This window comes from Panthera onca, chromosome A3 (assembly GCF_046562875.1).
Source record: "Panthera onca isolate mPanOnc1 chromosome A3, mPanOnc1 haplotype 2, whole genome shotgun sequence".
Classification (NCBI taxonomy): domain Eukaryota; kingdom Metazoa; phylum Chordata; class Mammalia; order Carnivora; family Felidae; genus Panthera; species Panthera onca.
The window spans coordinates 79259222-79274160 of record NC_138341.1 but is presented as its reverse complement, the minus strand read 5'-3'; the positions used below and the strand labels follow the sequence as shown (position 1 = coordinate 79274160).

Here is a 14939-nt window from a genome sequence, read left to right as displayed (position 1 = left end):
TTGTTTTAAAATCTAGTTGGTCTGATACAAGTATGGCTACTCTGGCTTTCTTTTGACTCCATTAGCATGATAGGTGGCTCTCCATCCCCTCACTTTCAATCTGCAGGTGTCTTTAAGTCTAAAATGAATCTCTTGTAAGCTGCATATAGATGGATCTTTGTTTTTTTTCCCCCCATTCTGATACCCTATGTCTTTTGATTGGAGCATTTAGTCTACTTACATTCAGAGTGATTATTAAAAGATACGAATTTAGGGGCGCCTGGGTGGCGCAGTCGGTTAAGCATCCGACTTCAGCCAGGTCACGATCTCGCGGTCCGTGAGTTCAAGCCCCGCGTCAGGCTCTGGGCTGATGGCTCAGAGCCTGGAGCCTGTTTCCGATACTATGTCTCCCTCTCTCTCTCTGCCCCTCCCCCGTTCATGCTCTGTCTCTCTCTGTCCCAAAAATAAATAAAAAACGTTGAAAAAAAAAATTAAAAAAAAAAAGATAGGAATTTAGTGTCATTATGTTACCTATAGAGTTGGTGTTTCTGGTGATGTTCTCTGGTCCTTTGTAGTCTTTGTTGCTTTGGTCTTCTTTTTTATTTTTTCCTCCACTAAGAGTGCCCCCCCTCCTTAAAATTTCTTGCAGAGCTGGTTTAGTGGTAAGGCACTCCTTTGGTTTTTGTTTGTCTAGGAAACTCTTTATCTCTCCTTCTATTCTGAATGACAGCCCTGCTGGATAAAGGATTCTTGGCTGCATATTTTTCCTATTCAACACATTGAATATTTTCTGCCACTCCTTTCTGGCTGTCAGAAAGGCTGAAATTAACAACTCAGGAAACAACATATGCTAGTGAGGATGTGGACAAAGGGGGACCCTTTTGCACTGTTGATAAGAATGCAAACTGGTGCAGCCACTCTGGAAAACAGTATGGAGGTTTCTTAAAAAGTTAAAATTAGAACTACCCTATGACCCAGCAATTGCCCTACTAGGTATTTATCCAAAGGATACAAAAATGCTGATTCAAAGGGGCACATGCCCCCAATGTTTATAGCAGCATTACTAACAATAGATAAATTATGGAAAGAGCCCAAATGTCCATTGACTGATGAATGGATAAAGAAGATGTGTGTGTGTGTGTGTGTGTGTGTGTGTGTGTGTGTGTAGACACACACACCTGTATGGATACACACGCAATGGAATACTACTCAGCAATGAAAAAGAATGAAGTCTTGCCATTTGCAGCAATGTAGATGGAACTAGAGATTATATTATGCTAAGTGAAATAAGTTAGAGAAAGACAAATATATGATTTCATTCATATGTAGAATTTGAGAAACAAAACAGATGAACATAAGGGAAGGGAAAGAAAAATAAGATAATAACAGAGAGGGGGCAAGCCATAAGAGACTTTTAAATACAGAGAATAAACTGAGAGTTGCTGGAGGGGAGGTGGGTTGGGGGGTTGGCCAGATGGTGATGGGCATTAAGGGGGGCACTTGTTGGGATGAGCACTGGGTGTTGTATGTAAGTGATAAATCACTGGGTTCTACTCCTGAAACCAATACTACACGATGCTAACTATCTTGAATTTCAATAAATAAATTTAAATATATATAATGGAATATTAATCAGCCACCAAGAAGGAAATCTTCTAGATTTCTAGAGCTAGAATGTACTATGCTAAGTGAAAGTGAAATAAGTCAATCAGAGAAAGACAGATACAATATGATTTCATCATATGTGGAATTTAAGAAACAAAATAGATGAGTATATTGGAAGAGGCAAAAGGAGAGGAGAGAGAGAGAGAAACAAAACACAGTAGACTCTTAATGATTGAGAACAAACGGAGGGTTGATGGAAGAAGGGAGGTAGGAGATGGACTGATGGGTACTAAGGGTACTATGGGTACCCTTAGATGGGTGATGGGTACTAAGGAGGGCACTTGTGAAGAGCACTGGGTGTTGTAAGTGATGAATCACTGAATTCTGCTCTTGAAACCAATATTGCACTGTATGTTAACTAACTAAAATTAACATTTTTTTTAAAAGGGAGAAAAAAGAAAGCTAAGGTTGAGGGTGTTGGGGTAACCTGACTTGAACTTTGAGTTCAAGCAGAAGGGGTGCTGGGAGTTATGGGGTGTTTGCCACATTGCCTTTCTCATTATGGTTTTCCTTCTTCTGGCTTGTCATTGAATTTTATAGGGAGGGTGGGGGAGGTTGTGTGTTTAGAAGGGCAAGTCCTTGGGCCCAGTAGAGAAGACATTCCATGGTGACGGTTGTGGAATGTTTCCCCCTGGAGTGTCAATGAAGAGGATGTCCTAGGTCTGCACACTCCACAGTCTCAGAGGGCAGACATTCCTCTGTGGCCTGGAATGTGTTCTTACCAGTTACCTGGCAGTGGTTTGATTCACCTTGCTGTACACGGTCCTTCAGGCTACAGGACTTTGGGAAGCACAGGTGTCATCTGGGAATCCAGGATCTTTGGCTGATAAAGTTGGCTCTAAAATGAGCTACTTGCATAAGGAGACTATCTTCGTGAGACAGAATCGAACTCACCTGCTACCAGATGTGCTGGTTGTGTGTGCTCTTATCTACATTTATGCAAAGACTTACATAAGCATGCAGTGAGGAACAAGCTTCAGAAACTGACAGCTGTTCTCAGCAAGGGCTTGTGTGTGCTGTGTTCTCAGTCCATTTAATTAAAGTATTACTATCCCCATTTTGTATATAAGAAAACTGAGGCTCAGCACTGGTATGTGGTAGAGTGAGGCTTCAACCCCAGGGCTGCCTAATGTCCCAGGCTTTGCCCTTTTCCTCTGTACTATATTGTATTCTTATTGGTTTGAAGATGTTTGGAACAGAAAAAATGAGCAGGTTTTAAAACTCCTCATGTGAGGTGAGCCTGATTCCCATGTGGTCCCTTCATCTGTGGAGTGACTTTTGCCTCCATCAGTCCATTAGCAGCCTTGGCATCAGGTAGTGCTGTCTGTATCTGGGCCCCACCAGGATGTGCCTTACAGCAGGGTGAGGACTGGGTCATTCTCTTGGGCCTCTCCCCTCCCACCTACTCCTGAACCTCTGCCCTGTGTCACTTCATCACAGCCACATTGTTCAAGCCACGCAGAAGCAAGTGTGAGCATCTAGATCTGCTCCACACTCAGTGGGATGTGGCGCCCTTCTGTACCCCAACCCGTGGGGCATGTGCACGCACTCTCACATAAACCTGCACATCATGACTTCTCAAGAGTGACAGTAGACATATAATGACAGCCTCAAACCCCTTCCCCCCAAACTAAGACCCAGAGGATGGTCTCCTGAGGCCCCTTTAGCTTCTGGGCCCTGGCATGTTCCTGCACAGGAGCTGCTTGACAGACAGAGCCATTTCAGGTGGATACTCGTGTCCTTTGGATTTCCTAGCTTCCTATAAGCCCCTCAGAAGACAGCTCAGGACTCTCGCCTTCAGTGGGTCAGCACCTGCAACAGGCAGGGAGCACATCGATCTCACCTGTCACTGTGTCCCCAGGCCTCAAAAGTGTCTGCCCCTGGTGGATGAACAGTCACACGAGTATACAGGTTGGTATATACTGCTTTGCTACTTTAAACCAGTTAATATGCTTATTTGATATATGTTCTCAATCCCAAAATGTGAATACTAAAGATTCCTGGGGATTAAATGAAGTAACTCAAATGATACACTACATGCTTGATAATTAATTACAATTGTTGTGGTTAACTCCAAATTCAAGCAGTAGAAAGCTCTTGCTCTTGTATTTTCCAGTTCAGTGGCAGCCTTAACAATGGCACCAAGGGTAATCATTGGCTACTTTTAAGCAACTCTTACCATTTTCACTCTCCTTACTACTTCTGACATTTTCCTGCTTTTCCTTCTCTGCTGCCTCTTCTTTCAAATGCCGTGGTAGCTTCTTCCCCCTGCTCCCATCATAGTATCAGAGAACAGCAGGACATTATGGGATCAGGAAGTTTGCTAGGAGTTGCATTGCATCTGTAGACTGCTTTGGGGACATCGTAACAATTAAGTCTGTTGATCCGTGAACATGAGATAGCTTTCCTTTTTTTTTTTTTTTTTTTTGTATCTTCTTTAATTTCTTTCAACAACTGTGTATAGTTTTTACTGTACAAGTCTTTTGTCTCCTTGGTTAAGTTTATTCCTGAGTATTTTATTCTTTTTGATGCTATTGTAAATAGAATTGTTTTCTTAATTTCCTTTTCAGATTGTTCATTGTCCGTGTACAGAAACAACTGATTTTTATGTGTTCATTTTGTGTCCTGCAACTTTTCTGAATTCATTTATTTGTTCGAACAGTTTTTTAATATGAAATTTGTTATCAAATTGGTTTCCATACAACACCCAGTGCTCATCCCAAAAGGTGCCCTCCTCAATACCCATCACCCACCCTCCCCCCCACAACCCCCCATCAACCCTCAGTTTGTTCTCACAGTTTTTTGTATGGGGGAGGGGCAGTCTTCAGGGTTTTCTACATATAAGATCATGTCATCTGTGAATAGACTTACTTAACTTTATTTCTTCCTTTTCAATTTGGATGCTTTCTAGTTCTTTTTCTTGCCTAATCTCCCTGGCTAGAACTTCTAGTACTGTGTTGAATAGAAGTGGTGAGAGGACTCTTGTCTTGTTCCTGATCTTAGAGGAAAAGCTTTCAGTTTTTCGCTGGTGAGGATAATGTTCATTGTGGGTTTGTCACATGTGGCCTTTATTATGTTGAGTTTCCTTCTATTCCTGGGTTTGTTTTTTGTTTGTTTGTTTTGTTTTGTTCTTAGTATTTTTATCATGAAAGGGTGTTGAATTTTGTCAGATATTTTTTCTGGATCAATTGAGGTGATCATGTGGGTTTTTTTCCCTTGATTCTGTTGACCAGATATTTTTAGGGAGCTAAATTATATGCAAACTAAGAAACAAAGCCAGTGGAGCTTTGTTCACCTTTTCAGGAATTGGCTGGTCAGAAGATGGACATTTTGGCATTATTATTAAAGACCTAAATGTTAGACCCAACTCTGGCAAAAACCAACGAGTCCTTTGCTCTGTTAAATATTTTCTTTGTATTTCTCCTATTATTTCTCATTACGCGCTGTGTACAAGTGCTAAATGTTAATTGGTTAGTTAGATATTTGAGCCCCCTTTTAAAGTCTGAGGATTCATAGTAACTGCCAATAAGAAATAGCTTTCCATATATAAATGGTGAGTTAGTATGTGTGGGGTAGAGGACACTGTTTTAAAGTCAACTATGAAAGAGGCAGGGACACAGCTTGAATTTTATTTCCATGAAGAGTCAGGGCTTTTTAATTTAGGAAGAAACCATGGAACTATGTGGATGAAATGATAATAATATCTGGGATGATTTGTTTTGAAATAACCTTGTGGGAGTGGGAGGGGGAGAAGGTGTAAAAATGAAACAAGAGTGACAATATGTTAAGTTCATTATATATTCTCTGTATTTTTGTATCTGTTTGAGATTTCTCATAATAAAAAGTTCAGAAAAGAAACTCAATGTAAATTAATGATGATGTTGCAGCTTTATATGGAAATACTTCATAGCCATTACAGTTAACACTTATGAAGAATTTTAATGATATGATATAAGAAAACCAGGAAGTCAGTCTTCCTAACAAGGTATATGTGTGCATGTACACACACATATCTGTGTAGACAAAAATATTGGAAGGAAATTCAAACATTAATCGGAGTAACCTTGGTTAAGGTGGGATTATGGATGATTTTCGTTCTCTGTACTTTTTACAGTGAATAAGAGAAAAACATCAAGGTATAACTGACGTACAGAGTTATATTAGTTTCAGGTGTACAATGTAATGATTCAACGTTTCTGTACATTGGTCAGTGCTCATCATGATAAGTGTACTGTTAATCTCCTTTATCTGTTTCACCCATGAAAAAAACAATTTCCAAAAAAGCTTTTTTGAAGGAAAGGAATCAAATCTGCATTGTATAATTTGGTCAAACATTTTTTCCAGTTAAATGTTTTCCATGAACTCTGATCAGTGATTAGATAAACACCTATGTGGCTGTTAATCTTGAGCTGTGGGCATGGTTTTGGCCTATACTGTCCTGTACTCTGCCCTGGAATCTGTCTCTGATGGGGTGTGTGCAGGTGAGGTCCTGGGCAAAAAGCAATCACCAAAACCATTTTACTCATTGTTGACTTCTGTTAAGCATGTCCCTTTTAACATGAATTTCCATTTGATTTTAGTGAACTGGATATGATCTCCACGAGGGTGATGGACATTAAGCTTCGAGAAGCTGCAGAAGGCCTTGGGGAGGACAGCACGGGTAAGGCCCTCACTTCTCCTGAGAAGAACCCATGTTTGGTTGTGGGGCAGGGAGAGGGGCTGATGGAGCCAAGCTTTTGGGGTTCTGTGTGTGGAGAGTGGGGGTTCAGTTCACAGTGTGTCCAAACACCCCACACCCTTCACTATGACTGGAGAGCACATCCAGATTATTTAAGGCCACTCAGGGCAGTACTCCTTTGCTTCTTTGTCACACACAGGGAGGTTTTAAAGTCATATTCCTCATTCCTGGAGGCAAATCCATCCCCATGTTTGGCTGACTTGAAAGCAAGGAGGAACAATTCAATGGAGTCACTTATCATCCAAGAACATCCAAAGAATCAGTAGGATGTTGGGAAAAGCATGATATGGCCTGATCATGCAGAAGAAATAATATTATCAAGACAGAGCCTTTGCTGTCTCTCTTTCATGGCTTTGATTCTCCTTCAGAGAACATTATTATACCCCCTACCAAGCTAAATACCAGGCTCCCTACCAAGCCAAATTCCGTCATCTCATTACATGTTCTCAGTGTTACCTGATTAGGTAATTGGTTCACTGTTTTCTATAAATTGCTCTTTGTCTAGACAGAGTTGCAAAATTGACCTTAAAAATTTTGATCTCCCCACAATGTACCTTCTTCTTAGGTTAGCCATTTATACTCCCCTTATCTCAGTAACAAAGATCTCCATCACTTTCTTGTTTAAAGTTAAAATGCTAAAAAGTAAAAATAAAGTTAAAATGCTAGTAGTGATTTTCTTTGTTGTACTTTAGTGGGAACAGCTTCCAATAATATTAAATCCTAGATGCTAACCCTTAGCTTCAAATACTAATTTCATTAAAGAGTCTATTTCATATATTATAGGTAGATTTTCCTTATTATTCCATATTAGAACTACTTTTCCTCTGTCACATTTTGGTAGACACCAAATAAGCCTAAATATAAGGTGAGGTTTTAAAAATTAACTCTGATGGAGGCACCTGGGTGGTTCAGTCAGTTGAGCATCTGGCTCTTGATTTTGGCTTAGGTCTGAGCTTGGATGCGTAGGTCTTGATTCCAGGTTTGTGGGATAGAGCCCCACATCAGGCTCTGTGCTGAACATGGAGTCTGCTTAGGATTCTCTCTCTCTGTCCCTTTGCCCATCTCTCTCACTCTCTCTCTCTCTCTCTCTCTCTCTCAAATAAAAATAAAAAAATAAAAATCCTGAGAGAGAAAATGGAATTTCAAAATTTCTCATATTACAGGATACTGAATTATTTCTGATTTTAAACAAAAAATACTCTTTGAAGAAGCATTTCATTAGTCATTAGTCTGAAACAACCTCCATAAACCTGCTAGTTTGGGATGGTTATGGAGGCTACCATGAAGAATCAGGTTTAAAAAAATTTTTTTTAACATTTATTCATTTTTGAGAGACAGAGTGTGAGCAGGGAAGGGGCAGAGAGAGAGGGAGACACAGAATCCAAAGCAGGCTCCAGGCTCTGAGCTGTCAGCACAGAGCCTGATATGGGGTTCGAACCCACGAACCTTGAGATCATGACTTGAGCTGAAGTCAGACGCTTAACCAACTGAGCCACCGAGGTGCCCCTTTGATAAATTTTTTAAAAATGTTTATTTTACTTTTGAGAGAGAGAGAGAGAGAGAGACAGAGCATGAATGGGGGAGGGGGCAGAGAGAGAGGGAGACACAGAATCCGAAGCAGGGTTCAGGCTCTGAGCTGTCAGCGCAGGGCCCGACGTGGGGCTCGAACTCATGGACTGCAAGATCATAACCTGAACTGAAGTCAGACTCTTAACTGACTGAGCCACCCAGGTACCCCTACAATCAATTTTTAAAAAGAAAGAGAGAAATTAAATATTCTTTTTTTCTGAACAATAGTAAGTTAAGTTATTCAGGTCAACTCCTTCCCATTTAAAATTTGAAATTCTAGATAAGCTTCAACAAATGAGGTTGGGAAAACTGGATAGCCACATGCAAAAGAATGAAACTGAATCACTTTCTTTCACATATACAAAAATAAACTAAAAAAAATCATAAAATTAAAAAAAAATAAACTCCAAATGAATTAAGGACCTAAATGTGAGGCCTGAAAACACAAAAATTCTTGAAGCGAGCATAGGCAGTAATCTCTCTGACATTTTTCTAGAAATGTCTTCTGAGGCAAGGGAAATAAAGGCAAAAATGAACTATTGATACTACATCAAAATAAAAATTTTCTGCACAGCAAAGGAAATAGTCCTTTCCTTTAGTCCAAAACTAAAAAGCAACCTACTGAATGGGAGAAGATATTTGCAAATGACATATCTGATAAAATATTAGTATCCAAAATATGTAAAGAACTGATACAACTCAATATTCACAAAACAAATAATCCAGTTAAAAAATGGACAGAAGACATGAATAGATATTTCTCTAAAGAAGACATACAGATGGCCAACAGACACATGAAAAGATGCTCAGCATCACTCATCATCAAGGAAATGCCCACCAAAACTACAATGAGATATCACTTCACAACTATCAGAATGGTTAAAATCAACAACACAAGAAACAACAGGTGTTGGTGAAGATGTAGAGAAAAAAGAATCTTCTTGCATTGTTTGTGGGAATGCAGATTGGTGCAGCCATTGCAGAAAACAGTATGGAGCTTCCTCAAAAAATTAAAAATAGAACTATCCTACAATCCAGAAATCACACTATTGGATATTTACTCCCAAAACACAAAAACACTAACTCAAAGGGATACATGCACCCCTATGTTCATTGTAGCATTATTTGAAATACACAAACTATGGAAGCAGCTGAAGTGTTCATCAATAGATGAGTAGATGAAGAAAAAGTGGTATACACACACACACACACACATATACACACATATGTACACACACACACACACACACACACACATACATACAGTGGACTGTTTTTCAGCCATAAAAAAGAATGGAATCTTGCCATTTGCAACAACATGGATAGAGCTAGAGAGTATAATGCTAAGTGTAATAAGACGGAGAAAGACAAATAATCGTGTGATCTCACTCATTTGTGGAATTTAATTAACAATACAAATGAGTAAAGGGGGAAAAAAGAGAGAGACAAACCAAGAATCAGACTCTTAACTATAGAGAACAATTTGATGGTTACCAGAGGGAAAGTGGGAGAGGGGATGGGGGAAATAGGGGATGTGGATAAAAGAGTATCATGATGGAAAAAAAAATAAAATGAGAAAAAATTTATCACTTACCATGATGAAAAAAATGAGAAAAAACTCTAGGTAAGACCATTTACCTCTTAAAAATCTTTTTAAAAGTAAGAAATAAGATAGCCAGAATTGAAAGAGAAATGGTGATCTGCAGAGATAAGCGGTCATAGAAACCACTTTTGCCCTCAGATCATTGATCAATCTTGGAAATTTTGAATTTCATTTTCATGTCTTCATGGAGTGGTAGATGAGAGAAAGGGTCAGATATCAAAGTACATGTCTGTATAAGGTGGGCTGTCTAACAGAAGACCCTCTTGACTCGAAGGTGGGAGCCCAAGGAGCAATAAAATCAGAGTAAGTGTGAATAAGAGGTAAAGCACCTCTTTATGGATTTGTAGCTTGAGTTTGTATCACTTAGGTAATTTAGAGAATCTCAACCCTTGAACTTGGCTAATATTCCTAGACTGGATGTGACTATAGGTACCTTGTCGAATCAGACAATCTTTTTTGAAGAAAAGTACCTCTACCTAGACTTCAAAATATTACAGAAAATAATATTTTCAAAAAGTTCCATGACAAACACAGTCAGTGATAACCACATATATAAAGCCATAGGGCACCATGAATGAGAAGCAACATGTTCTAGGTTTAATTAGGTCTCCCCAAAAGTCATATATTGAAGTCCTGACCCCTGGCACCTCAGAATATGACCTTATTTGGAAGTTGGGTCATTGCAGATGGAGTTAGTTAAGAAAAGGTTATACTGGAATATGGTGGGCCCCTAACCTGTGACTGATGCCGTTATCAAAAGAGGAAATATGAACATAGACACGCACACAAGGAGAACACCATATGAAGATGAAGTCATATCAGGGTGGTGGCATCTACAGGACATGGAATGTCAAAAATTGCCAGCAAACCACCAGAAGTTAGAGGATGGAATAGATGTCACGGCCCTTTCAAGGAAGCAACCATGCCAATAACACCTTAATCTCAAACTTCTAGCCTCCAGATCTGAGAGGCAATACACCTCTGTTGTTTAAGCTGCTCAGTTTGTTCTATTTTGTGACAACAACCCTAACAAACTGGCACACAGGAGAAACGGGGTGCCTGGATGGCTCACTTGGTTGTGTCCAACTTTTGGTTTCAGCCCAGGTCATGATCTTGCGGTTTGTGAGTTCGGGCCCCACATCAGGCTCTGCACTGGCAGTATGGAGTCTGCTTGGGATTCTTTCTCTCCCTCTCTCTCTGCCCCTTCCCCACTCATGCTGTCTCTGTCTCAAAATAAATGGATAAAATTTTTAATAAAAAAATACACAGCAGAAACAAGAGAAACATAAAAGATACACAAAAGAATCAAATACCAGAATGATCAAATATATGCTATAAAGCAATTGTGCATAGTAACTATGTTTAAAGATAATTTTAAAAAGCTTGAAAATATTTGGAAGGAACAGAGAACTATGAAAAAGTGTCATAACACTCAGCCAGTGCTCTAAGGGAGATAAGTAAAAGGGATACAGTTAGAAGGAAGAAGTGAAATTATCTTTATTTGCAGATGACATGATTATACAAAATATCAAAAAAGTACTTAGATCTCTTAAGCAAGGTTAGCAAGATTGCAAGATACAGGTCAATATACAAATATCAATTGTATTTCTGTATAACTAGCAGTGAAAAATTATAAAACTGAAATTTTTAAAAGTACAATTTACAATAGCACAAACAAAAATAAATACTTAGGTACATATCTAACAACATGTATGCAGGACCTGTGTACTGAAAAAAAAAATTGTTTAAAGAAAGACCTAGGTCAACAAAGACCTAAATACGTGGAGTGGTATATTATGTGTTGTGGACTGAATACTTGTGTCCCCACATTCATGTTAAAATCCGAATACCACCATGTGATGATAATTAGGAGGGTGGGGCCTTTGGGAGGTAATTAGGTCATGAGGGTGGAACCCTCAAGAATGGAATTGGTACCCTTATCAGAAGAGACCAGAGAGCTACTTGCTTTCTTTCTGCCACTTACAGACACAGTGAGAAGTTGTAATCAGCAACCTATAAGAGAGCCCCAAAAGAAGCCCACCGTGGTGCCTCCCTGATCTCAAACTTCTAGCTTCCAGAACAGTGAGCAATGAATTTCTGTCACTCATAAGCCACCCAGTCTATGGTACTTTATTAGAGCAGCCTGAACGGACTAAAACTACATTTACAGATTGGACGGTTGTGTTGCTAAAAGGTCAGTTCTCCCCCCATTGAGCTGCAGAATGGTGTGTTAGTACATGTGGGGTAGAATATACTGTTGCTGGTTGATAGGAAGATGGCGGCGTAGGAGGACGCTGGGCTCACTGCGCGTCCTGCTGATCACTTAGATTCCACCTACACCTGCCTAAATAACCCAGAAAACCGCCAGAGGATTAGCAGAACGGAGTCTCCGGAGCCAAGCGCAGACGCAGACGAGAGGCCCACGGAAGAGGGTAGGAAGGGCGGCAAGGCGGTGCGTGCTCCACGGACTGGCGGGAGGGAGCCGGGGCGGAGGGGCAGCCTGCCGGCCAAGCAGAGCCCCCGAGTCTGGCTGGCAAAAGCGGAGGGGCAGACGGAGTGTGTTCCGACAGCAAGCGCGACTTAGCGTCTGGGAGGTCATAAGTTAACAGCTCTGCTCAGAAAGCAGGAAGGCTGGAGGACAACGGGAGGGAGAGTTGCTGAGCCCCGGGATGACAGAGCTCAGTTTGGCGGGGAACAAAGGCGCTCTCCATCGCCACCTCCCTTGCCCATCTCCCAGCCAAAATCCCAAAGGGAACCAGTCCCTGCTAGGGAACTTGCTTGCTCCTCGCAAACACCCAACGCTATGCTTCTGCGGAGCCACCCCTCCAGCAGCGGGTCTGACTCCCTCCCGCTGCCACAGGGCCCCTCCTGAAGTGGATCACCTAAGGAGAAGTGAGCTAAGCCTGCACCTGTGCACCTTGCCTGCCCACCCCAGCTAATACGCCACATCCCCAGCACCACAAGCCTGGCAGTGTGCAAGTAGCCCAGACGGGCCAGCCACTCCACAGTGAATCCCGCCCCTAGGAGAGGGGAAGAGAAGGCACACACCAGTCTGACTGTGGCCCCAGGGGTGGGCTGGGGGCAGACATCAGGTCTGACTGCAGCCCCGCCCACCAACTCCAGTTTTACACCACAGCAGAGGGGAAGTGCCCTGCAGGTCCTCACCACTCCAGTGACTATCCAGAATGACCAAACGGAAGAATTCCCCTCAGAAGAATCTCCAGGAAATAACAACAGCTAATGAACTGATCAAAAAGGATTTAAATAATATAACAGAAAGTGAATTTAGAATAATAGTCATAAAATTAATCGCTGGGCTTGAAAACAGTATAGAGGACAGCAGAGCATCTCTTGCTACAGAGATCAAGGACTAAGGAACAGTCAGGAGGAGCTGAAAAACGCTTTAAACGAAATGCAAAACAAAATGGAAACACGATGGCACAGATTGAAGAGGCAGAGGAGAGAATAGGTAAACTAGAAGATAAAGTTATGGAAAAAGAGGAAGCTGAGAAAAAGATAAAAAAATCCAGGAGTATGAGGGAAAATTAGAGAACTAAGTGATACACTAAAAAGAAATAATATACGCATAATTGGTATCCCAGAGGAGGAAGAGAGAGGGAAAGGTGCTGAAGGGGTACTTGAAGAAATAATAGCTGAGAACTTCCCTGAACTGGGGAAGGAAAAAGGCATTGAAACCCAAGAGGCACAGAGAACTCCCTTCAGACGTAACTTGAATCAATCTTCTGCACGACATATCAGAGTGAAACTGGCAAAATACAAGGATAAAGAGAAAATTCTGAAAGCAGCAAGGGATAAACGTGCCCTCACATATAAAGGGAGACCTATAAGACTCATGACGGATCTCTCCTTTGAAACTTGGCAGGCCAGAAAGGATTGGCACGATATCTTCAGTGTGCTAAACAGAAAAAATATGCAGCCGAGAATCCTTTATCCAACAAGTCTGTCATTTAGAATAGAAGGAGAGATAAAGGTCTTCCCAAACAAACAAAAACTGAAGGAATTTGTCACCACTAAACCAGGCCTACAAGAGATCCTAAGGGGGATCCTGTGAGACAAAGTACCAGAGACATCACTACAAGCATAAATCATACAGACATCACAATGACTCTAAACCCGTATCTTTCTATAATAACACTGAATGTAAATGGATTAAATGCACCAACCAAAAGACATAGGGTATCAGAATGGATAAAAAAACAAGACCCATCTATTTGCTGTCTACAAGAGACTCATTTTAGATCTGAGGACACCTATAGATTGAGAGTGAGGGGATGGAGAACTATTTATCATGCTACTGGAAGTCAAAAGAAAGCTGGAGTAGCCATACTTCTATCAGACAAACTAGACTTTAAACTAAAGGCTGTAATAAGAGATGAAGAAGGGCATTATATAATAATCACAGGGTCTATCCACCAGGAAGAGCTAACAATTATAAATGTCTATGCGCCGAATACCGGAACCCCCAAATATATAAAACAATTACTCATAAACATAAGCAACCTTATTGATAAGAATGTGGTAATTGCAGGGGACTTTAACACCCCACTTAAAACAATGGATAGATCATCTAGACACACGGTCAATAAAGAAACAAGGGCCCTGAATGATACATTGGATCAGATGGACTTGACAGATATATTTAGAACTCTGCATCCCAAAGCAACAGAATATACTTTCTTCTCGAGTGCACATGGAACATTCTCCAAGATAGATCATATACTGGGTCACAAAACAGCCCTTCATAAGTTTACAAGAATTGAAATCATACCATGCATACTTTCAGACCACAATGCTATGAAGCTTGAAATCAACCACAGGAAAAAGTCTGGAAAACCTCCAAAAGCATGGAGGTTAAAGAATACCCTACTAAAGAATTAGTGGGTCAACCAGGCAATTAGAGAAGAAATTAAAAAATATATGGAAACAAACAAAAATGAAAATACAACAATCCAAATGCTTTGGGAGGCAGCGAAGGCAGTCCTGAGAGGAAAATACATTGCAATCCAGACCTATCTCAAGAAACAAGAAAAATCCCAAATACAAAATCTAACAGCACACCTAAAGGAAATAGAAGCAGAACAGCAAAGGCAGCCTAAACCCAGCAGAAGAAGAGAAATCATAAAGATCAGAGCAGAAATAAACAATATAGAATCTAAAAAAACTGTAGAGCAGATCAGTGAAACCAAGAGTTGGTTTTTTGAAAAAATAAAATTGATAAACCTCTAGCCAGGCTTCTCAAAAAGAAAAGGGAGATGACCCAAATAGATAAAATCATGAATGAAAATGGAATTATTACAACCAATCCCTCAGAAATACAAGCAATTATCAGGGAATACTATGAAAAATTATATGCCAACAAATTGG

General features: G+C 40.5%; 1 protein-coding gene across 3 annotated transcripts in view; it reads left to right on the top strand.

Annotated features, from left to right (window-relative positions):
* The window catches only part of CRACDL (CRACD like), a 145098-nt gene that overhangs the window by 72439 nt on the left and 57720 nt on the right, over positions 1–14939 (top strand). For all 3 annotated transcript variants that reach the window (XM_078444401.2, XM_078444400.2, XM_078444399.2), the window contains exon 2: positions 6225–6304. In XM_078444401.2, coding sequence (XP_078300527.1) covers positions 6235–6304 — 70 coding nt within the window. In that variant the 5' untranslated portion in view covers positions 6225–6234. The remainder of the gene's footprint in view (positions 1–6224; positions 6305–14939) is intronic.